Source organism: Tachypleus tridentatus, chromosome 13 (genome assembly GCF_004210375.1).
Source record: "Tachypleus tridentatus isolate NWPU-2018 chromosome 13, ASM421037v1, whole genome shotgun sequence".
Taxonomy (NCBI): Eukaryota; Metazoa; Arthropoda; class Merostomata; order Xiphosura; family Limulidae; genus Tachypleus; species Tachypleus tridentatus.
This window is the reverse complement of record NC_134837.1, coordinates 98,436,698-98,462,384: the sequence shown is the minus strand read 5'-3', so window position 1 is coordinate 98,462,384 and position 25,687 is coordinate 98,436,698. Positions and strand designations below refer to the sequence as shown.

Below are 25,687 nucleotides of genomic sequence, written 5' to 3'. Positions count from 1 at the left end.
CATACGTGAACTAATATTGTATGTTAAAATTAAGAGTGTTAATAAGGTAGAGACATTCCTCTGAAATAGCTCATTTTAAGAACTATCACTAGGGGTTGGTGTTGCATGACTAAAGAATACATTTGTGATATCTGATTGGTTTCAGTAATTTTTAGTTTGTTTACAAAATATTTCATATTTTGCTGATATCCTTACCGAGAATCATGTCTAGGTTCAATATAATTTATAATTTTTTTTTCTAGCTTTAATAAAATTACTTTTCATCTATTGATTTCATATTATTAAATTCAATAGGTGGCAACATTCAAAACTATAGAGAAATTATTACCAAGAGTAGTATATCCTGTTGTCAGTTTTGCCACTTCTTCTAAATGGTGTCAGCATAAAGAGTGGTCTGGTAATGAGTTACTGTCAAAAGATGACCCCGAAATATGGGAGCTTGTACAAGAAGAAAAGAGACGACAGAAAAATGGATTGGAATTAATAGCTTCTGAGGTTTGTTCTGTTGCTTATCCCAGTTGGAAAAGTTAGTTGTTATCTACATAATGTACCAGTTAGAAAACGCTTGATAGAAATTTCTAGTTGTTCACTTTACTTTTATAACTCAATTAAAATAAATGAAAGTTTTGTGGAAAGTACTTTTCCTTCTCTATCATGTACATATTGATGGACTGTACATTCATGTTATGACAAGTTCTTTTGTACTTTTATTTATCACAATCTGTGCCTACATATTTAATTATTTTGTAGTAAATAAGTAGTTAATATGTGTGTGTGTGTAAGTAAATACAGTCTTATAAACTATTCATGGAGTAGTTACTGAATTAATGATGAGACTTCTCTCTTTGTAAGAACTTTGCCAGCCGAGCCTGCCTAGAAGCATTAGGATCTTGTCTTAACAACAAATACTCGGAAGGGTACCCAGGACAGAGGTAATGGGGGGAAAAAAAGTTATTCAAATTTTAATCATTTTGTTTTCTTAAAGGGTTGCAAATAAAATCAATGCTGCCTACTGTAACCTTTTATTTTTTTCTAAACATAATTATTTATAGCAAGCTCGATATAATGAACTAAACTTAATATTTTGTAGGTATATATTAGCAAGTAGAATATACTGATTTATAAAATAAAGTGCTTATAATAATGTTGTAGCAATCGGATAGCATACATTAGTTATCAACTAGTAATTAATTAATAATTTGTATGGGCTGTCAGTTGTAGTAACTATATGAAATAATTTTGAACAAACTTACCTGATAATGCTGTTTTCTTAGAATTTGAACTCTAAATGACTGAGAAATTATTAAAAGAACATGTGCAGTGTGTTTTATACTGTAGAAAACAATTGCAATTTAAAGAAAATTATATATACTTTATGTTTGGGATTAGAAGGGAAAAACATTATTAAAAATCTTTCCTCAGTTCATTTTATATACAAATCAGGCACCTGATGACACTTGCATTACTTTTAAATGCAACTGATTGTTTATTTGAGTGTTTATAAATGAACATTGGTGGTGGTGGTTAGGTTTATATCTTATATTGTTGATAATATTTCATTTCAAAATTTAATTTGGTCTCCACTTGTAGTAAGAGCATCCTTGAACTAATGTTGTGTATATAAAAATCAAGAGTGTTGATAAGGTCATGAGACATATTTCTCTGAAAGAACTGTTTTAAGGGTCATCATTACTGGCTGGTGTCACATGACAAAAGTATTCTGTATGTGTATAATAAAATGAAAGTCTGGTAACATGCAGGCAATTTCATTTTGTTAGTGTCTTCTGTCCTCTCCTATTTTTTTATCTCCTAAGAAATGTTTTGACCAGTTTAGTATAGTGTTGGTTGATGATATCATCCATTAGGCTGAAGTTAAGACCTATTGCAATAGAATTTGGTTACAGTAATGTGGAATTAATGACCCTCTTTTATCTATATATAGGGGTTAATACATCATTTAACATTTTACTTCTACCTATGCTATATGTACCACATTCTTATAGCCAAAAGGGGTTGGGTTTGGTTTCATGTGCTCTTCAAACAAGTGTACACTTGTTATCTGGCTGCAGGGTAAAGTGAGACTTGTGTCCACTGGACATAGTAAAGTTACGAATGAGCTGTTGTGTATCTTACTGTGAGAAGAATGTACTTCATTGTGCATCTGGAATACACACTTGTCTTGTTGACTAGTTGTGACTTTGAACATCTAAAATCAGTCTTAAAGCAAGTTCCTACAGCCGTAACATATCGCAAGTGATATATAACAGTTGTGTTATTTTGTTAATGATATTCTACCTTTTATAGTTGTTGAAGTAACTGCACCATTGGCTTTAAAGTTGTTTCTCATTTTGGTAATGATACTTCCATATATCTGTAGCCAGTTAACAATAGCCTGTAATGATAAGCTGTTATTTGTTGACTCTCCAGTTGAATGAAACTTTCATGTTGTCATTGAATGATATCTTTGAATCATGAACAATTTGAGTCATTTTAAACTCGGTGATTTATTTTAAAATGATGACTGTGTTAGAACACTGTATATACCATTTAAGATCACAACTGATATTATTTTATGACATTGGATTTTGCTTAGTAATAGGTATAGTATTAGATTTTAACTACCTTTTAATTGTTTTATATAGTATATAAAAGTTTTAATCTGTAACACTGGCTTGCTTCTGTTTTGATACCTTGATTTTATACTTATTTCTGTAATATTTATTAATTTAGGCTTAAAACAAATTTGACAGAGACAACTATTAATAGACAAAGCTTAATTGTAATTTATTAAAAATTAATATTTTCTTCAGTTTAAGAACAAAAGTCAGTCTAAGCATAACTTTTTATACATCTATAAATACCTAAGATTTACAATATTTAAGAAATCAAAAATTAAAATGCATTACTTCAAGCAGTGTAAGGTGCCATCAACTGTTCAAGGTAACTAGTAGAAACCATAGGTCTATTTTAGATTTTGCTGAGTAGTTTGAAGTAAGAAAAGGAACTTGTTTAATTTTCACAAAGAAACAATTCTTAAAGTATTTCAACTCAACAGAAAAACTTTGTGATTTACATATTACTTAATTTACTAAATAAGGTTCATACTTTATCATCTTTTATGTATCATATAAATTGTAAATGTTTTTTACCAAATGAAATGGACATTTTTAACATCATTGTGTACTTTCCTCCATAAAGCGAGTTCTTCTAGTGATTATTCAGAATTGGTCTTGTTTGAGCCATTCTCAGTCAAACATAAAAGTACTCTTCCATTGCAGATATGGATTGTTAGTTAATGATGTATTCTGATATAATTATGATAAAAATGTAGTTGCGCTTCTGAGGTAATACATTATCAAATTGCTTTTGATCAAGGTACTATGGTGGAACTGAAGTTATAGACAAGATTGAGTTACTGTGCCAGAAGAGAGCACTAGAAGCATTTGATCTGGATCCAGAAAAGTGGGGTGTTAATGTCCAACCATATTCAGGCTCTCCTGCTAACTTTGCTGCATATACTGGACTTCTAAAGCCTCATGACAGACTCATGGGTTTAGATCTACCAGATGGAGGACAGTAAGTATTGAAATTTAATGAGAATAAAAGGTATATATTCTATATAGATATTCAAATATCTAAATGCATTGTCTTGTAATTAAGAAGCAGTTAACATGTTCTTACAGTTTTTGTATATATATATTATTATCAATAACAATTGATAGTGTATTTGCATAATCATATAATTTTTTATTGATCAGTTGTTGAGTTAAAACTTCAGTCACGAGCCTGTCAAAGTGGTTGAACAAGTTGAGAGTTTGTTCAATACTCCCACATGTTCTCTAGCACACAAGTTACTTTTAAATTGGTCAGTGATCTGAAAAAGATACATGAAACTGCAGTTTTTTGTAATATTTGAAATAAAAAAAATACTTTTCTAGGGTTTGCTGAATATTTTTTTTTTGACTGCTGTACATATAATACTTAATCTTATAAAGACAAATCTTTACCAGGTTGTACTTATAAAAAGAGACAATAAAAGTTAAGGTTTAGTTTTAGTGGCTTAGAACTATTGTGGTCACCAAAGTATATTTTTTCTTTATCTGTGTGTGTAACTCAGTATTATTAAAGTAATTATTGACAATAATAATATTTAAGCTAACCTTCGAATATTTTATTAAATTTTTCTTATGTGATTTCAGTACTCCTAATCAGTAAAGCCACATGCAGTAATTTTTAAGTGTTTCATTCAAATTACATTATTTTTATATAACCATTAAATTCCTTAAGTATTTTTGAAGTTTATTTATGTTTACCTCCACAGCCTTACACATGGCTATATGAGTGATCAAAAGAGAGTTTCAGCAACATCTATTTTTTTTGAGTCAATAGGATATAAACTGAATGTAAGTATAATAGACTTATAAAAAGTTTCAACAATAAGAAATGGAAATTTTAAGAACACTTACCAGTTTATTTGATTAGCTCACAACATTTCATGAAAGTACTGCTGATCATAAGCTAATTTAGTGAAACATTTCATATATAATGAAAGGTAGTGAATATTTATGTAGTATGAAGCAGTAATTTCAACTGTAGTAAAATTACTGAAAGTATTTGAAAAACCTTGACACGTACACAGCTTTTATGTTTCTTACGTTAAGTTGCATTTATTATGTTAGGACTATAACAATCAGCAGATGAGGTAGTGCATATTAATAGACATTAAGTTATCGAGAGCTTTGTATTTCCATTTACTACAGTGTTTGGGAAGTTTTATTTATACACCCACTAGATTTCACTGTACAGTAATATCCTGTTTAGTACTCAGGAAGGATTACTGAGAACATACCTCTAAGTGAATCAGATCTAAACACTGTCATTTTAACATATGGAGATATGTAACTGAAGGCATTGTTTCTTACATGGGAATGATGTACAAGTACTTTAATTAGGTACTGCTAAGTTTAAACTACTCACTGTAACATCATCATTGGGAAAAATCAAATTTTCATTATCTTTCAATCTTGTATGGTGAAAAAGCCAGCTTCTTCCTTCCATGCTCACCTGTCACATTCTCTTTCAGCATTTGTTGGTGTGTAGTTCTCTAACATTTACGACTGTTAGTTATACCCAATAGACAGGCAAGGTTTATTTATCTATCAAATGATGTATTATATTGTCTTTTGTACCGAGATTTTATGGATCACTTCTGAAGAAAACTTTTTTTTTTCTTGCGTGAACAATATTGTGTAGATGGACGAGGTTTTCAATGATTTATATTGGTCACTAAAATTATGATAGTTTTGGGACATTGTCTACTTTTTTACATGTTGTTATTTTGTGTTCTTTGTTGCATTATTTTATTAAATAAAAAATTTAGTGCACAGCTACTGTTAATATGAAAAAGCAATGTTCAGAGTTGTAAGTTTTTGTAATTTTCATTCTCTGTTGTGAAAAAAAATCTCTCAAGGAGACGAGCAGTATGATTAATCAGCTTAAATATTAAAATCTAAATAATTAGAGCACACCTAGTGCACACATCATTGTAACTGTATTTTGAATATAATTATTCTCTTTCATATGAAAAACATTTAGACTAATATTAAAGTCATAATTTTATGTGTAAACTGACAGATATATATTTGAAATGGATATAACTATTCATATGACTGACTAGCTAGTAGAATTTGAGAATGTTCTAATCCCAAATTTCTTAACTCTTAACATGTATTAATACAAAAACTACTTAACTGTTTTTCAGAATATTTTTAAACTTTTTTTTAAAATAATATCATAGGTTTCATCATTATTATTATTTTTGTAACTGTTTAACAATAAAAGTTTTGAATGAGCTGTATGGATGTATGGTGGTTGCATAGAACGTTTTTTTATGTATAAAGTCTTGGTCTATTTTCATATGGTAAAGCAATTACTGTAATGATAAAATATCTTTTTCAGTACCTGAAAAATTGAATTTTTCACTTATTTCTCAAAATATCAAATTAAGTGTTGCTTTTTTTTCTAGCCAGAAACTGGACTTATAGACTATGAAAAGTTAAGTCAACTAGCTCGTCTTGTTCGTCCAAAATTAATTATAGCAGGAACTACTGCTTATTCTCGTCTGTTGGATTATAAAAGATTTCGTGAGGTAAAAAACATGTTTGTTTCTATTTCATGTTGAATTTTTTGGTGGGTTTTCAGTTTATTTGTATATATTTACAATATATTGCATTTTTAATTTTTATCAGAAAATATTCATAATGCTGTACTAATGATAGAACATAATGTATATTCAACAGACTTAGATTTAAAGCATCAGTTATTTAAAGTAAATAAATAAAACTATATTAATGTTAACTCCTCAGATAATTGATTGATTTGTAATGTGAAGCAATTAAGCTCATTGGATATCACAACCCGTATCAAGACCAGTTTGAAACGTAATGAGATCTCACCAACTTAGCTAATGTATTGGTAATAAGCATCAGCTTATTATCAGAAATAATATAAAAGTTAAATTCAAATGTTATTTAATATTTTATAATTAAATCTTACATCAGGTATGTTTAAACTTATGAGTACTATGACCTAGAAGTATTTCTCATTCCTTTAAGTAAAATTTCATCAAAGTAAAAAAAAAACTTTGTATTTGCATTTGTATGAGTCTGGATCAGAGACTTGTTTGATCCGAGGTCTAAGATACCTGGAAGATCTGATCTGTAAGTCATTTATTTTATTTAGCAGTCCAGAACAAAATGTAGTGTAACAGGTTTGTTATTGTTTAGTTTGTAGCTGTAAGCATCTTATATAAACAACAGGGTCTATAATATATATACTTTTGAGGATTTGTTTTTGTGACTGTTTTTTATGAATGTATACTTAAACCTGACTAGGATTATGAGGGTCTAATGTACTTATAGGCTAAAGTTGGAGTATTAGTAGTAATATTTAAACATATGGTATCACCATTAAAAGCAGCATGAAATATTTAATACATTAAGAGTATAATTTTATATTAACTATTTCAAATATATTCCTTTGTAATTTGGCAAATACGTTTGAAACATATTTCAGTTTCTTTCAGGCAGAACTTCTCGAAATAAATGTGACAAACAAAAGCTACTGTATTTTGATAGGGTTCTAATTAATTAGCTAAAACACTAAAGGAAGATAAATTCAATAATCTTTATTTAAATATTTTTCATTGTTACACTTGAATAACTCAGCTGACAGAGTTCAATGGGTTGTATTTTCAATGGCCTATTGTAAACTAAGGATTTTTTAAGAATTAGAAAGGTATTTGAAGAAGGTAAACTTGAAAGCACATACTTCAGAAGAGCAGTGTAAGGAATACAATGGAGTGAAAGCAAAAAGAGTGTAAAGAATACAGTATGTATATTAAAATTGGATTGTTTTGGATAATAATTAAAGGAGTGATGAGGTTAATGTTCAGGTTTTTGTGGTACATTAAAAATATTTTTGTATACTTGTTAAAAAAGAAAACTTCTGTCAATTCATTTAATTTACATTTTGTTAGTGTAATAATTGAACATATTGTTTACTTATTACATCGGTTAGTGTGCTGGTTGGTAAAAGGCTAACCAGAAAAATATGAATAATGTTTGTATCAGTTGGTTTTATTCATCTCCTTGTGATCTCTTACCAACAACTGTTATCATTCCTTTTTCTTCTTAAGTTGATGTAATGTTAATGCCATTCCAAATCAGTATTCATTCCTTACAGAACAAAAATATTTTCTGTTTCTGAATGAATAAAACCATAAAGCAAAGGTCTGTCTGACAACTTGATATTCGTATGTTTCTTGTGTTAATACATACAGAAAAATACATCTGTAGGACAGTACATCTCTACAGTGGCGGCATCAGGGGGGTGGGGAACACATTCGTTGTTGTTGCTTAACAATTAACATCAAAGAGACAGATCTGTAGAACTCAACGTCTTCATTTAGACGGAAGTATGTGTCCCATAGCAACGTACTGAATGCACTGAAACCCATGCGCTGTATTGCCGCTCCCTGTGTAATGCCATTCTATCTTGAGCTTTGATGAAGATTAGACCATGTTGATTTCAAGTTACAACAGATCATCAGGGATTTTACTTGATAAACCAAAGGTTTCACAGGTATTTACCCATAAAGTTCATTTATCTTTTATTGAAAAGTAAAACATAGCATGCATCTATAAGTGTATTGTGTATAGGTCAAAACTATGAAGCATTTAGCCAGTGTTGTGTCCTCTGTGAGATCATTTTGCAATGTGTATCAGCCATCCAAAATTGTACTGATGATTGTGGCATATACTTAAAATTGTGACTTGCAATCCAATTAATGTTATACTTATGATTAGATAATAACCTTACATGTTAACTGACCAAATAATATTTTTAAACAATTCTAGAATGAATTTTGAAATTGTCATTGGGCTATTTAGAAGTGCCTAATATAATGTAATGTAGTAGTTACGTTATTGTAACAGGTTCTTGTCACACTTATGATAATAAGAACAATATCACAATCACAGTTTGGTCTGTTTGAATAATGTGAACTTATGAAGGTCATCTGCAATTTAGACATTTTGTTTTGGTGCTACTATGACCATTCAGTATCCAGGCCATGGGTTTGCTTTGTTCGAGCTCGCGATTCCTACCTGAAACGACTTAAGCGTATGATCCAAGCTGCTGACCATGGTGTACACTCTGTATACGGCTGACAATCGGCTCAGCCCAATCAAGATCCAGATGCCAGCTGCCCACAGTTTTACAACATGCCCTATCAAAGCTGTGTTTGTGTTCCCTAATTAGCCGTGTAATTTTACATTATCACTACCTTCTAATTAAGTACTTGTGGTATATGGTTAGAAATAAACACTTTCTCTAACAGTATTTCACGGATATGTTCTGGATTTTCATGTGCTATTAATATAATTTGGTGATTTCAATTCAGAACAGTTGTTCGTAATGTTGAACTATGTTTAGTTGTTATTTGTTCCTTATTCATGAAATGACCCAATAGTATGTATGTTATATCTTTTTCCTTAGATTTCGATGTTTCAAATGAATATCCTTTGTAAGCCCTAATGGCAAGATAAGGAGAAATATTCCCATTTGTTTCATATAAACTAACACAACTTGGAAGTAAGAAGTGGTACTAGCAGTCAGCCGGCTCAGGGGTCATTTTGATGTTTGCACGCTCTGTATAAAAGGGAGTTATGTTTGTTTACGAAGCTCTCGCTCTCTCTGGTACTCAGCCTCACACTGGAACACACACTCAGTTTGGATTAATAAAAGGAAATCAAAGTCAGCGACTTATTTTCAAACAAGGACACCAACACACAAGACAAGAGTCGGACATCACCCACCAAAACATAAACCGGTCATACTACACATAGGATTGATTATGCAACACTACCTGCTATCCAAGAAGAGGCAGTGAGTAGGTGGTCCTACAAACACATATGGTGCAAGTGAGGAGGACAGTGGTGATCATGATGGTGAAAATGCAGACACGATTAGTGCAGGACCCTAGCAGCAAGAGGGCACCACTCACAGCCAGGCTGAAAAACTACCCTTCCAGAGAGTGGTTCTACCTGTCCAGACTTGAAGAGATATTTGGCCACAGGATACAGTGGCCAGTCAAGGTCCTTCAACAAGAATTGGCGTGATCAGCACTTGTGGTTGGAGTACTCTGTGACCCAAGATGCTGCATTCTGCTTCACATGTCGTCTTTTCAGTCAGACACTCTGAGAAGTCCTTCACCCATGAAGGCTTCCGCAACTGGAAGAAGGCGACCACATCGCTGAAGTCCCATGATAACTCTGCAGGACTCAAGTTTGCCATGCAAGCTTGGGCAGAGTTTAAATTGCAGAAAACAAATGGTGCAAGGATCCAATATGCTCTCAATGCAAGCCATGCTAAAACTGTGGAGGAAAACTGACATTACATAAGAACTGTGATAGATGCACTGCTCTACACATCCTGCTAGAATGAAGCCCAGAGAGGTCACAGGGAAAGGTAATCAGTCAGATAACAGGGGCAATTTCCTGGAACTTCTTGACATGATTTCCAGGTGTGATGAAACCATGAAGAAGTTGAGTGGTCCTGGCAGTGCCAAGTACGTGCACCATGATATCCAAAATGAACTGCTTGACATTATAGCTGGAATGATCAGGAAGGATATCAGCAAAGAGGTCATGGAAGCTGAGCATTTTGCTAAGCAAACAAGAACAGCTGTCCATTGTGGTAAGGTATCTCCACTAACAGAGCCTTCACGAGGAGTTTCTGGACTTCACAGCTGCTGAGGGTCTGGATACAGATTCATTGCTCAAGAAAATCATGGAGACTGGCTGAATGTGGTATTGACCATAATGCCTGCAATGGCCAGTGCTATGACGGAGCTGCAGTCATGCCTGTGTGCATAGCAGTGGACATACACAATCTGAGACATCTCTCCTGAACCTCTCCTGTATGCCACTGATGTTGTGCTAGTTGATTGTGTGCACAACGTTCAGGCTGCAGCAGAGTTCTTTGTGAAAATTCAGAAACTGTACAAATTCTACTCTACATTGGTTGTGCATGAAGAATTTCTGAAGCTACAGAAGGAGCTTGAACCCATGAACCAGCATACAGAGTTGAAGTGACTGTCAGACACAAAATGGGCCTGCCAACATGCTGCTTGTCTGGCTGTGAAAAGAACCCTCCCTGCCATTGTGACAACCCTAGAGCATCTTGTGGAGGGGGACAATGTCCACAGAGCCACGGAATCAAAGGGCCTGTGCATTCTCCTGGATCAGCAGTTTGCAACCAGTCTAGTGGCCATAGAAAAACTACTGCTGATGACAAAACAGCTATCAGACCACCTCCAGTCACCTGGCCTGCAGCTGGCCCCTGCAGAGGACCTAATACTATCTGTTATCTCTGGTCTCAGAAATGAGAACTGAAGCATGAAAAGACATGGAAGAGTCTGCTGAGGATATATGTAAGAAAGTGGGAATATGCACTGAGACAGTGCATCAAGGTGGACAACGATCTGTCCCCAGACACCTGGACGAATTCATAATCACATTTAGTACTAGTCAAAGAGATAAACCAACACCAGATGCCAGGAGATGCACCTTATATGTCATTATAGACAGGATGTTCAGATGGGTGCAACTGCATTGAACCCCAAGTACTCCACATTTTTGGCCAAACAAGCACTCTTAGGAATGGCAGCAAACTATGGTGTAGCAGAGGATGACCTCACAGTGGAGGTCCACCAGTTGAACTGGCCAATTGCCAGGGAGAAAGACAAGGGGCAGGAAGTATCCACACCATTGGAGCTTGCAACCATGCTGGAGCCATTCAAGAATGCTTTCATGGATCTCCACAAACTCGAATGCATTGCTGTGACCCTGCCTGTCACTTCAGCTGTCTATGAGAGAAGCTTCTCAAGACATACTTGCACAACAGCAGTGGTAACAACTGCACCAGCAACCTTGCTGTCATATCAGTAAACTCCAGGAGGGCAAAACAACTCGATATTGATACTGTTATAGACACATTTGCTGCCAATCACCAGAACAGACACATTGTTTTAAAGTAATACTGACTATAAACATGTGATGAAAGATAGCCTGATGATGACTTTACTTTTCCTCAGAGTGTATTAACTTCACATGGGATAATTCGTTTCTGCTAGGTAAACTATGTCTTTATGTTATATTTCTTTTGATTTGTAGCTTTACTCTTGATAGTATATTAAATGTTCAATCTAAGCTAATCTTGATTTTCTTTATTATTATGTATTACCTTGGGTGGAATTTAGGTGAGCTTTCTCTTTTACATGTACACATATTTTCATAAACAGATTATTTCTAATTTGTAATAATGAATTATTAATCAGAGTATGAGTTTCCCAATGAAAACTGCATTGAAAATGCAGTTCAAAATAGCACACCTTTCTGAAATGTACCTTGGTATCTACATTATTATAACTTACCATCTATACTTTATATTGATGGCATTTTGGGAAGCCCATCCACAGTTTACCTTAGTGCCCCCCCCCTCCCCCAACAAAAATATCCTGGTGCCGCCACTGCATCTTTATGATATTGTGTGCAATAAGTACACCCTTTGAAGTATATGGTAAATTTGAGTAATGGTTATGTATAAAAGTCATAATATAAAGTAAAAAAGGAAATCAAAAAAACTTCTTTAAAATGAAATATTTAACAAGCACGAAAACTGTAGTTACATGTATTTTTTGTGAAGCCTTGATTGAATTTTAGTAGTTAGATATTTATTTGGATACAAAGACAATATCAGTTTAATGAATTGACTTTACTCTGAAAAACGTTGTAAGAGTTTGGTAGAACCTCTTGATTAAACAACCTTTATGATAAGTTATGCCCAGTTTTTATTGTGCATTGACAAAATATGAAGCCATAAACAACACATGATATGGTTAAAATAAGGTATATTTTACTTTATGTATATATATTTCTTATTGTAGATTTGTGATGATGTTAAAGCTGTATTACTAGCTGATATGTCACACATTAGTGGACTTGTTGCAGCTCAAGTCATACCTTCACCCTTTGAATATGCTGATGTTGTGACAACAACGACTCATAAAACCCTCCGTGGGGCCAGGTGAGTTGGAAAGGAACATGTCTGTCTGTTTAGACAATTAAGAGAATCAGAAACAATAATTTGTTGTTGATGAGAATTTTAAAAAGGATGTAAGTTATGACAATTACAATCTTCGGGTAAAAGATGGGTTGTGTGTCAGGAAACTTTTGATAACAATATAGAAGGATGTACCAGACTATATTTCTATGTAAGCATTAGTTCCATACTCTTGCTGCTATTGTGCATGAAAAATAAGCACAAGTTTTATATTTGTTTAGCAAACAAAATTTTCACCAGATACATGTTGAAATGCAATGTACATGGTTATGGACTACTTTCATATTTACGTCACTAAAAGTGTAGAAAGATGTTGAACTATATTTCTATAGTTCAAGGATCAGTGAGAATTTAAAATTGCTGTTTTGATTGGTGAAAGAGTGAAGGGTTATTGTTGACAATGGTAAGAAGTAGATGTTTTAGCAGCAGAAAGGGAAAAGAATTTGACATTAGTGTTTTAAGTAAAATAAACAATATGTATTTCAAGTTGCTTAATGTATTTAAGAGTCAAAATCCCCCCTTACAATGAGAAAGTTTATTATTCATCATAAGTTTTAGATTTGATGCTGCTACTTTATTGTGAAATTCATCAAAATATTTTGGTATTCAGATTTAATTAAACATGCTCTACAAACAGATGTTTTTTCATGAAAAAAACAACATTGCCACAGTTTAATTTTATGATTTACACTGTAAACAAAATAAGTGAGGTTAACATAATTGTAAAGCATGTTTTTGTTATTTTTTAGTAGAAGTTGATGATGTGTACATTCCTATTAAAGGAATGACTAAAAGTTCAAATGTAGCTTGATTATTGGCTATTCCAAACTTCTTTTGATTTAAAACAGTTAATTCAAAGAGTAAGAGACTAACTGAATTCAGGTTCTCAGTGTCTGAAAGTAGTGTTAAAAGAATAAAATTTATTAGATGTATGAATATAGTTATATATCATTTTTCATCAGTGTTACTGAAATCAGACTTTAGTGACACTTACTGAGTAAGTGATATACATGTATAAAGGTATTATGGTGCATATGATTTGTACAAGAGGAGGATTGAACAAGCATACTATTCCCATAAGGAGTGATTTAGAAATGGACTGAGAACTCTCTTTGCAACTCTTTCAGTCCAGTCATATTTTTTACATACACTAAATGATATCCTAACCTTCAATATGTGATCTGATTTGATTTTAAAATTTTTAATAGAATGCTGCAGATTTTATTTTTGTATTGTAGTATTAATGTCAACACGGTGTTATCATGAAAAAATGAACCCCTCTTCTGATACAAATTTATCCAGACTCCACCAACCTTCAAGCCAACTTTAACTTCAACCCGAACACAAACCACACGGATCTCAACTACCCAAATATTGACATCAATTGACAATCAACCAACAATTTACGAGCAGACTCAAACTCATATAGAAAAAAAAGAACAAAAAACTCCAGACAACAGTAGAACAAAATAATGTCCATTGCTGATACCTGCAGTCATCTCACGAGCAACTAAAATCCCAGCCATCTTTCTCCAAGTTTGTCATGGAGAATGTTCGAATATGACTTCATAGCTGACAACGACACTCCTTTTCTGAACAAATAATTCATTCAAACCTATTTTTGATTCACCTGTTTGTGAACTTTTCAACTTGCTTTTATACTAGGATACTTCTCTTGACATTTACAATTCATTTTGTATTTTACTAACTTTATTTTTCCTTCCAGCAACTTCTGAACACACTCGGTATTTCATTTGACACTCTGATTGCAAAAACTGGTTTTCAACAGCACTCTTTTTTTTTTTTTTCCCTCACCACTCCAGATTCTGGGCACATAGAATTATGGTTCTTGTCCCCTTAAAAAGGCTCTGCAATCCACCCATGATTATAATTATCTAAAACTTCATTCCAATTTAAAAATTACAGTACCTGGAATCCAATATACTGTTCATTCAATCAACCATAGGTCATGCCATAAGTAAAGTCAAGAACTCAGTGCTTCACCACAGCCTTGGTCTTCTCTGCTTCTTCTTCAGCCATCTCTGCAGCTCCCACAGAAAATGGATTGCAAGACTTCCTAATATCAATCATTGCACTTCACCCACATTGACCAAAGAAACTCATGAGCAGGGTTGAAGGGGAACAGAAGGTTTCTAACCCCTGGTTGGAAGGATTTCCTCCTTCTTTAAACCCCTCGGTGTGGATTCCTGTACGTGGTGAGGGGACCTCCCAAGGAAGGTTCTGTTCTATCTGGTTACCTTCTCTGGGATCTAAACATCCACCCACGTGTTTGCCGTGCGTGGCGACCCGTGAAGGGGAGGAGAGGATCCTGGTGGTTGAGGGGTCCAACCCTAACACACCACTTTGGCCTCGAATTCCCATAGACGGGCGGCCTTTGGGTGGCCCCCCTTGTGTCAATCGGCTGGTCCACTTGGGCTAGAGTCAACCAAGTACCAGTGTTGGAAGTTCTCAACGGGTGTTGTGGACATTGTGCCTGATGCTGGTGTTTGGGTAGAGTGCTCACGAAACCCTGGGGTTGCTGCATTGTCCTTGCATGACTTTGTAGTGCATCCCCTTGTAGGGGTCAGTGGGTACCGAAATTTTTTCTTATTCCTATGGATCCTCCAAGAAATTTAAATAAAATTGTAAAAAAACAGTCAACGGGTAAGCGAACACGTCTTGAATACTCAGAACAGCAATCTTCAACATCAGTAACACACGTACCTCATTTTCTTATATTACATTCTCTTCGAAAGACCTTTAGGGCAAATGTCCCCTTTTTTTTATTTAAAAGGGACTAGAGGGACTTGCTGGCTCTCCAAAGTCAGTAAAGAAATTTCGATCTGGTGACATATTGGTTGAAACATCCACATCCAAACACAGTGAACTCCTCTTGAATTCAAAGGCAATTGGGGATATACCTATTGAGGTTACACCCCATGCTACCTTGAATTCTTCACGAGGAGTTATTGTTGAAAGGGATTTGAAGAACGTTCCCAGTCAGAGATTCTCGCTGGTCTCTCCACTCAAGGAGTTTCTGCAGTGAGGTACATCTCCACTCGCAAAGATGGAGTTACACTGCCAACAAATACCCTCATTTTAACATTTACTTCACCACGTGCACCTGCCACCATCAAGGCAGGTTATCTCATTTCCATTCGATGTTTCCAATGTCAGAGATTCGGCCACTCAAAGACATCTTGTTGTGGTTCCCTGACATGTGCTCATTGTGGAGGGAAGGACCACGATGCCTATGACTGTGACATGAACCCACATTGCGTAAACTGCAATGGTTCTCACCCCTCTTACTTTCATTCTTGCCCAAAATGGTTGGAGGAAAAAGAGGTGCAGCGTTTGAAAACGACACATAACATTAGTTATCCTGACGCTTGGAAATTGCTGTCCACAACTCAATCTCGGACATATGCTGCTGCACTTCATTCCATAACTACAGTGGGAGTGCAGACAGATCTCTCTGTGCCTCCAAGAGAATCGTTTTCAAAACAAATGAAAAGCCTTTTGACCTCCGTGGTTAAAAAAGGTTGATGAATCGACTTCCACACCCATCTCTGTTCCTCCCATACCTTCCAACAAACCTCAAGATCCACGTCCTCCAGTTTTAAATACAGGCATTTCTTCTGATACATCTTTTTCTCCCACCACAAGAGACAAAACAATTATTCGTTCGTGTCCTCAGTCACTGGATTCCCCTTCCAATAAGAAAAACCTGCCCACCCGACCCAGAGCAGGATCCATGGGGGTTGATAGACCTCCTCCGACTAAAGACAGTAAAGAAAAAAGACGTGGTCGTAAACCGAAGTGTTCTCCAGCCACTTCACCTACCCATTCTTAAAAATGGCCACCTTGATACAATGGAACTGTCGAGGTTTATGTTCTAATCTGGTTGATATCAAAATGCTGATTGCTTCCTACCATCCTGTTTGTCTTTCTTTACAAGAAACATTTCTCAAAACTGGTGATACTGTCTCCATTTGGCAGTTTTCTCTGTACAGAAATGACAGGTTGTGTGATGGTCGAGTACATGGAGGGGTGGCACTGTTGGTTGATCAACACGTGCCCACCATGTCTTTGTCACTCAACACACCCTTGGAGGCTGTAGCCATCCGTGTTTCCTTGGGTCATACCATCACTGTTTGTTCTCTGTACCTGCCCCTGGAGAGACATATGATCAATCAGATCTTGATGCTCTCGTTGAACAGTTGCCATCTCCATTTCTAATCCTAGGGGATTTTAATGGACATCATCCCCTCTGGGGAAGTGCTATTATTGATGGGAGGGGCCCGATCTGTAGAGCGGATGCTCTCTGATCACAATCTTTCTATTTTCAGTACTGGTTCTTCCACTTACTTTCATGCACCTAGTCAGTCCTTTACCGCTATTGATCTCTCAGTTTGCTCCCCTTCATTATTCTCCCATTTTTCATGGAGGGTTGACAGTAATCCACTAGGCAGTGATCATTTTCCGATCCTTTTGAGAGAGACTGGCCGTGGTCGATGCCGCCCTACCCGCGTGCCCAGGTGGAAGCTGGATCAGGCAGACCGGTCCACTTTCACTGCTCTCACAGAACTTGATCCTGCCATCGTAAATCAGCCATCAATAGACGACTGTGTAGCAGCGGTAACTGACTGTATTACACATGCAGCTGCTCAGTGTATTCCTAAAACCTTGACACGTTTTCCACGATATCCTCGTCTGTGGTGGAATCCTGCTTGCCACTTAGCACGGAAGGCTCAAAAGCGGGCCTGGGATACATTTTGTAGATATCCCACACTTTCAAACCGGGTTGCTTTCCAACGAGCCCGTGCACATGCTAGGTGGGTAAGACGTCAAAGCCAGAAGGAATCTTGGATTAAGTTCACAACCAGCATATCTTGTACCACCAGTTCCAAGATCACATGGGACAGGATTTGAAAGGTTAATGGGCACTACAATTCTGTCCCCCTCTCGATCTTACTTTCTGATGGTCAGGAGGTGACTGATGTTCGGAACATCGCTAACACTCTAGGTGAAAGCTTTTGCCGGGTATCTAGCACTTCTGCTTGTTCCTCCACCATCCTGGCCATCAAGACTCGGGCAGAGCGATCACCTCTTTCCTTTCGAACTGACTGTTTCTTTGACTATAATTGTCCCTTTACCCTGGTGGAACTAAAAATGGCCCTTCATCGGTCTGCCAGTACGTCTGTTGGACCTGATGATATTCATTATGATATGCTGCACCATCTATCTCCTGCTTCTCTTGATGTCCTTCTGATTGTTTTCAACCAGATCTGGCAGGAGAATGTTTTTCCTGATGCCTGGCACCAGGCTATTATTTTACCTTTCTCTAAGCCAGGGAAAGATCCCAAGATTCCTTCAAACTACCGTCCAATTGCTTTGACAAGCTGTCTCTGTAAGACATTAGAAAGGATGGTTAATGCTCGTCTTGTTTGGTTCCTTGAATCAAACAACCTCCTCTCGCCCACCCAGTGTGGGTTCCGTTGACAGCACTCCACCACAGACCACCTAATTTGTCTTGAAACATCTATCAGAGAAGCCTTTCTCAACTGCCAACATCTTGTATCAATATTCTTTGACATAGAGAAGGCTTACGACACAACATGGAGGTATGGCGTTTTGTGAGACCTCCATACATATGGGTTACATGGCCATCTACCCATGTTTATTAAAAATTTTTTAATGGACAGGAGATTCCAAGTTCATGTAGGTTCGACACTTTCCCGTTCTTTTGTACAGGAACTTGGAGTCCCTCAAGGCTGTGTATTGAGTGTTACACTCTTCAGTATATAGATAAATGCCATCACTGAACAACTCCCTCTCACTGTTGCGAATGGGCTGTATGTCGACGACTTTCACATCTCATGTCAGTCGTCAAACATGAGATATATTGAGCGGCAACTACAAACCGCCCTCAATTGTGTATGGAAGTGGACTCTGGCGAACGGCTTTATTTTCTCTCTCTCCAAAACTGTATGCATGCACTTTGCTGTCGACGGGTATTCACCCTGATCCTGAACTTCATATCGGTGAAGTTTTGCTGCCAGTGGTCCCGGAGACCAAGTTCTTGGGGCTTATCTTTGATCGTAAACTGACCTTTTACCACACTTAAAGCAGCTTCGGGTCAAATGCACAAGAGCACTGAACATCCTCCATGTTCTCTCTTCTACCAGTTGGGGGGCAGATCGCTGTTCAATGTTAAAGGTATATCGTGCTCTTATTAGATCGAAACTCGATTATGGATCAATGGTCTATGGCTCTGCCAGACCCTCGGCCTTAAAGATGCTGGACCACATTCATCACCAAGGACTTCGACTCTGCACTGGGGCTTTCCGTACCTCTCCAGTTCAAAGTATATACATTGAATCTCATGAACCTTCTCTACACCTTCGCCGTTTGCAACTATCTTTACAATATACTTCGAAACTTCATTCCTTACCAAAGCATCCCACCTGGAAATGTGTTTTCCTTCCTCGGTGGGCAGTACTTTTTCAGAACAGACAATCTGTCATTGCTCCGTTTGGCCTTCACATGCGGGCGCAATTGGATGAATTGGGTCTGTCCTTGGATAACATTGCAGATTCCACAGGTCGGCCCATCCCACCATGGCTTATTACATCCCCCAAATGTGACTTTTCTTTCAGTCACCTAAAAAAGGCAGATACTCCAGATTGTAAGTACAGTCTTTTATTCAATGAATATCTTTCAAACAATCATTCAGTTCCCATTTATACAGATGGTTCAAAATCAGGTAATTCAGTGGGCTCTGCTATGGTTTGCTATGGGTCAGTAGTTGCAGCAGAATCCCTTCTACAGCTTCTGTGTTCACTGCTGAACTGTATGCCATATCTCTTGCCCTGGATCATATTGCAGCTGAGCAGTACTCCAACTGCACTATTTATACTGATTCGCTTAGTTCTATACTTGCCTTGGAATCGCTACACGTTAGCTCACATCCTATTCTCGCTGATATTCAAACCGACTGGCCCATTTCTCATTAGCAGCTACTTCAATCCAGTTTTCTGGATACCAGGCCATGTTGGTATTCGCGAGGAACGAGCTTGCAGACATGGCAGCTAAATATGTCTGCTTCAGCACCATCACTCCTATGCCTATTCCATACATGGACTATGGTGTTGTCTTCAAGGCTCGGCTCCGTGCCAGCTGGCAGTCCACTTGGAGTGAGCAACCGACAACAAACTTTTCAAATCAAACCCAAAATTGGACTTTGGCCATCTAGCTTCCGTAAAGTTCGGAAGGAGGAAGTTGTTCTCACTAGGCTACGCATTGGTCACAGTTTTTTAACTCATCATTTTCTTTTATCTGGAACTGATGCACCAATGTGTAGTTTGTGTAACACTCAAATCACTATCAGCCATGTTTTACTTTCTTGCCATCGTTACAATTCTCAACGACGGCAATATTTTAAACATATTTTTTCCCAGGGTCAATCTGTAACATTGGACAGAGTTATTGGTGATGGTGACTGTCCACCTTGATAATGTTTTAATTTTTAATGGCCATTAATCTTTTAATCTCATTTAAGTGTTGCATATTTATTCATTACACCTTTTTAATTGTGGTTCCTTTTTTACAGTTTTAATCTCTCTCATTCAATTTGACATTGGACAATGGCCAGAACATTAAATAACTTGACACCAGGACTGGGAAGGCCAACTTCAGGTGACTAACGCTACTGTTTGAACTATCCGTTTGAACTACTCGTTAGTCGTCCTGGCGAGTTGTTATTATACTTTTACTGCATATCATTTCACACTTTTACTACTTTACTTTTAGTACTGGCCATATTGACTCATAACCCGAACCAGGACTGGAAAGACCAACTTCAGGTGACTGGCGGTGGTTTTTATACTTACCTGTTTGCCTTCCTGGTGGGTTATGATCATTACCATTCTGCTACAGGTAGTCCTTTACAACTTTGTTGACTGGATGTCAACATTGGTTTTTACGCCATTTTCTGTTTTAATTGCCATTTTGCTTTTATCTTCAATTACTTTTACAAATTTTACTCCATTTACTTGACTTTTATCTTTTTACTGGACATTTGGCTACTCATTATTATGATTTTGCAGAGTGTCTTTTAAAACTTTTATTCTTTTACATTTTGATAATAGCTGCTACGACACATAATCCGGAACCAGTACTGGAAAGGCCAACTTCAGGTGATTGACGGTGGTTCTTGAACTTACCTGTTAGTCTTCCTGGCGGGTTATGATCATTACCAGTTTGCTAGAGTAAATATTTTACAACTTTGAAGACTGGATGTCACCATTGGTTTTTACACCATTTTCTGTTTTAATTGCCATTTTGTTTTTACCTTCATTTACTTTTACAAATTCTACTCCATTTACTTGACTTTATCTTTTTACTGGACATTTGGCTACTCATTGTTACAATTTTGCTATGTATCTTTTAAAACTTCTATTCTTTTACATTTTGATACTGGTTGCTATGACACATAACCCGGAACCAGGACTGGAAAGACCAACTTCAGGTGACTGACGGTGGTTCTTGAACTTACCTGTTAGTCTTCCTGGTGGGTTATGATCATTACCTTTTTGCTAGAGTAAATACCTTACAACTTCTTATACTCTGCTTTCTATCTTAACATTGTAGACTAGGTGTCAACATTGGTTTTATACTTTTTTGTTTTACCTTCATTTCCATTTATGTCTATTACTACATTTATTTATTTTTTTTACATTTTTACCGAATATCTGGTGCAGATAGCCTCACTGCTTTGTGCCATAAAACACTAAATCAATCAATCAACCTTCTTTAAACCAAACTCGTGTAACAATTTTGGTTTGGTTCTTCTAATTTCAGTTTTACACCCAATACATTCTAGAGTTTTGTTTACTAAGTTATCAGGTAATTCTGGTAACTGAAATTTGTTTGATCTGCCTAATTTGATTCTATTAGGAGTATGCATTTTGGATCTGTAAGATTTTTATGTAATTGCTCTTTACTTGTGCCTTACATAATCTTAGTGACAACCAATTGGTATTAGGTGTACGTTTTTGTGTGATCAAAAGGTTCTAAGACTTCACTTTTATTTTGAAAATAATGTACACACATTAGTATTATATGCTATCCCCTTCGAAGTAATCTCTTCTAGCTGATACACACTTGTTCCAATGTTCCTGCCATTTTCTGAAGCAATTCTGGAAGTCCAACCGTTCTGCTTTCATATTATTATGTATGGTTGAAATGTCATCAAATCTCTTTCCTTTCAAATTAAATGTGACTTTTTGGAACAAAAATAATCACATGGTGCAAGATTGGGAGAACACAAGGGTGTGTGGTATCACAGGAATTTGTTTTTTGCCAGAAGTTCTTGAACAGATATAGCAGTGTGTGAAGGTGCATTGTCATGATAAAGAAACCAGTAACTGTTCTCCCACAGCTTGTGGTGGTTTCTTCTAACTTTCTCCCTCACGTGAATTAAGACCTCTTTTTAAAAGACCTTGTTAATTGCCTGGCCATGAAGTACGATTTCATGATGAACAGTACCTCGAACATCAGAAAACATGATCAACATTGTCTTTGCATTTGAGTGACACTGTTGTGCCTTTTTTGGACATACCTTATCTAATTTGGGGGAAAAACAAACACTAAATCAGCATAACTTGACACAATAACACAAGCTGACATGAGGTGGGACATCCCCATCCAACTTCATGTTGATAAAATTATTAAACACTCTTTCTTTTAAGTACTTGTGTCTTCATGTTTATTATGTTAAGAAAGAAAAAAAGAAATGTAATTTCTTATTTGTTGCATTGTTCAGTATGGTCAGGTGGTTAAGGCATTCAGCTTGTAATCTGAGGGTTGCGGGTTCGAATCCCTGTCACACCAAACAAGCTCACCCTTTCAGCAGCAGGGGCATTGTAATGTGATGGGCAGTCCCACTATTCATTAGTAAAAGAGTAGCCCAAGAGTTTGCATTGGGTGGTGATGACTGCAAAATTAGAGGTGGCTAGTGCAGATAGCCCTTGTGTAGCTTTGTGCAAAATATAAAACAAACCAATGGTTTTTACAAATGAGTTTTTATTTCACTCGCTCAAAGGGTGATATTCCAGCTAGTTCTTTATAATCATTGCCAAGATCATTCTGAACTGTTCACTGAATTATACAGTTACTGTTAGTAATACACCACTAATAAATTTAGACGTTTGTGTTCATCAAAGTTTGTAAAGTAGATTGTAAAGGACAAACCATAAATACTCCATAACTGAGAACTTTTTTTTTTTTTTTTGTCTGACAGTTTCCTGTAAGGAAAGTAGTTTTTGTCAATCAGCTGATCCAAAATTACACGTGTAAGATTAAGATTGTAGACCTAGTTAGGACAGTTATTCTGTATCAGACTAAGAACACAACATTACTGACATGAAATAATGCTGTATATATATATATATTGCTGGAGAGTAGGTGTTGAAGTGGTGGTGGGGGGAATAGTCTATATTTTGGAAAGTTAGCTTATAATTATTAGATTTGAAACAAATTAGGTAAAGAAGAAAAAAGGCTCAATCCTTTATGTATTTATTTTCTTCTACATCTCTAATTCAGACAAAAATAACCTAATTACTTGTAATACATGAAAAATGTGACTGTGGATCTTGGGTTCCTTGATTCCTGCAATGTTAATGACAATAAAAAAGCACTCTAGTTTTAAGGCTATGAGTGCTTTATAAGAATGATGATTAAATCCTACTTCTCAGTCTGAGTATAACCCTATAGCTGGTGGTGAGTGGTATTGAGTAGCTGCTTTGCATTTAATCTATCACTTCAAAATTAGAAATAGCTAGTGCAGGTAGCTGTAGAATAGGTCTGTGTGAAATTAAACAGAAAACATTGCTATGATGCATATATTTTATACTATACTGAAAATATTCAAGTGTTACTTAATTTAGCTATTGTACAGTGAGATGAATGTTGATAAAAATGTTAATTTTTTATGTATTATTGAGATTTTTATTATACATGAAGTTTACAGGAAAATGAACTTAATGTTAATTTTTTTTGCGTTACGTCTTTGTGGCTTATTTAATGATGCAGTCTGTTTTGTATCTTAGGTCAGGTCTGATCTTCTATCGACGAGGAGTGAAAGGTAAAGACAAGAAAGGCAGAGACATTATGTATGACTATGAAAACCCAATTGATTTTGCAGTATTCCCAAGTTTACAAGGAGGACCCCACAATCATGCTATTGCTGCTGTGGCAGTAGCATTGAAGCAGGTGAATAATGGAAATATGACAGAGGAAAATTTTATAATAATTAAATAATTAATAGATGTTTCTCGTAAATAAGGTTTATACTAAAAAGGGAATTTATTCTTCCGTATATTTTAATATAAATATTTGTACATTGTGGGGCATTTTATATTGCAAACATTAAAAGTATTATAAAACTGGCTACTGTTATGTGTTTGTCAGAGTGTGCTATTTCAGTAGAGATGGTACAGTATTTACTTTTTTTTTCTCTATTTTTCTTTGTTTTTGTTCACTGGGATATCCTAGATTATAATCTACAGAAGAGAGGTGATTTTTGTTACTGCAACTTACTACAAAGGTTTTCTTACTAATTTGTAGCAGAAATGGTGGATACCTACAATTGCATTTCTATTTTTCACAGGTTAAAAGTTTGTCTGAAACTCTACTTCATACTGGTTCATAACAAATTCTTTGTTTTAACACATTGTTAAATATAATTTCTTTTCTGAAAAAAAACAAAACATATCTGTTAACAACTTTTGCATCAAGTTTCTCAGTTTGATTAATAGTTGACTTTACAACATCAGTTTATATCAATATGTGTGACTAACATCATGTTTGAAAAATGTTTATAACTGTATTAAGTTTGTAACAAAGATAAGCAATGTAGTTTTTGTCATGTTGAACATCATTATTTTTGTATTACTTAGCTTTTGTGAATTTATCCTAAATGAATGCTTGCTTTGAAAATACCATGTTATATATGGTTACATAAAGTTTATTTTTGTGGTACTAAGATACACTTCAAAACCTTACTTCTGTGGTAATTACATTTTTAAGGTAGAAATTTATTAGTTGAAAGGTAAATCCTTTTCTGTTTCTGAGTTATACTTCTAAAAGTGACTTTATATACAAGTTTTAAAGTTTTGAAAAGTATTATAATAAACATTTAAAAAACAGAAAATATACATAACAGTTTGAAGTTACCTACAAAATTTTAAATGTGCTAAACAAGATTCAGTGTACAACAGAACTCAAGGGTTAAATGTAATTGTTATAAATTTTTTAAATGTACAATTAATATTACAATGGAAGAATTAATACAAGCTTCTGTTAGTTGTAAGATTTACAGTTTTCAATTGTTTTTCAAGTTTACACCAGTTTTTATATTGTTTCTCTTTTACAACCCATTAATTGATGAAATCAGATTAACTGGGTACAGAATATTAAGTTGGATTCAAATTACTTACAATTTTTTTGGTAACTTCAGACTGTATTTAAAATATTGAACTATAAATTATCACATTTACAAACTGTATATGCCAATTTATATGTTTTAAGGCATTTAATGGCACATGAGAAACATCATTATTTTGTTTTTTTTGCTAAAAGTATTTGCTTTACCTAGTATAATTTGTAGCAGAAGATATGCTAATGAATAGTTTAATTGTTCAGTATGAAAACTATGAAAGTGCAACTTACTTTCAGGCAATATAGATAGAAGAAATCTATATTTAAATTGATTTTTGGTTACATGTATATAACACTCACAACTTACAATATTGTTATGTTCAAATCATTTATACATACATATACCCAACAGGCTACTACTCCAGCTTTTAAAGAGTACCAGCAACAAGTTCTGAAGAATGCCAAAACTATGGCCAAGGCTCTAATTGATCGTGGCTATACTTTAGTTTCAGGTAAACACTTAGTTTTATTCTGTATTTATGCTTAATTTTAAATGTAAAGA

At 35.3% G+C, this 25,687-nt stretch overlaps 1 protein-coding gene across 1 annotated transcript in view; it reads left to right on the top strand.

Moving 5' to 3' along the window:
- The window catches only part of LOC143237304 (serine hydroxymethyltransferase, mitochondrial-like), a 42,931-nt gene that overhangs the window by 4,130 nt on the left and 13,114 nt on the right, over window positions 1–25,687 (top strand). The window contains exons 2-9 of the mRNA XM_076476398.1: window positions 295–495; window positions 853–932; window positions 3,376–3,576; window positions 4,322–4,403; window positions 6,026–6,148; window positions 12,509–12,648; window positions 23,796–23,958; window positions 25,538–25,637. Of these exons, the coding sequence (XP_076332513.1) occupies window positions 295–495; window positions 853–932; window positions 3,376–3,576; window positions 4,322–4,403; window positions 6,026–6,148; window positions 12,509–12,648; window positions 23,796–23,958; window positions 25,538–25,637 (1,090 nt within the window). The remainder of the gene's footprint in view (window positions 1–294; window positions 496–852; window positions 933–3,375; window positions 3,577–4,321; window positions 4,404–6,025; window positions 6,149–12,508; window positions 12,649–23,795; window positions 23,959–25,537; window positions 25,638–25,687) is intronic.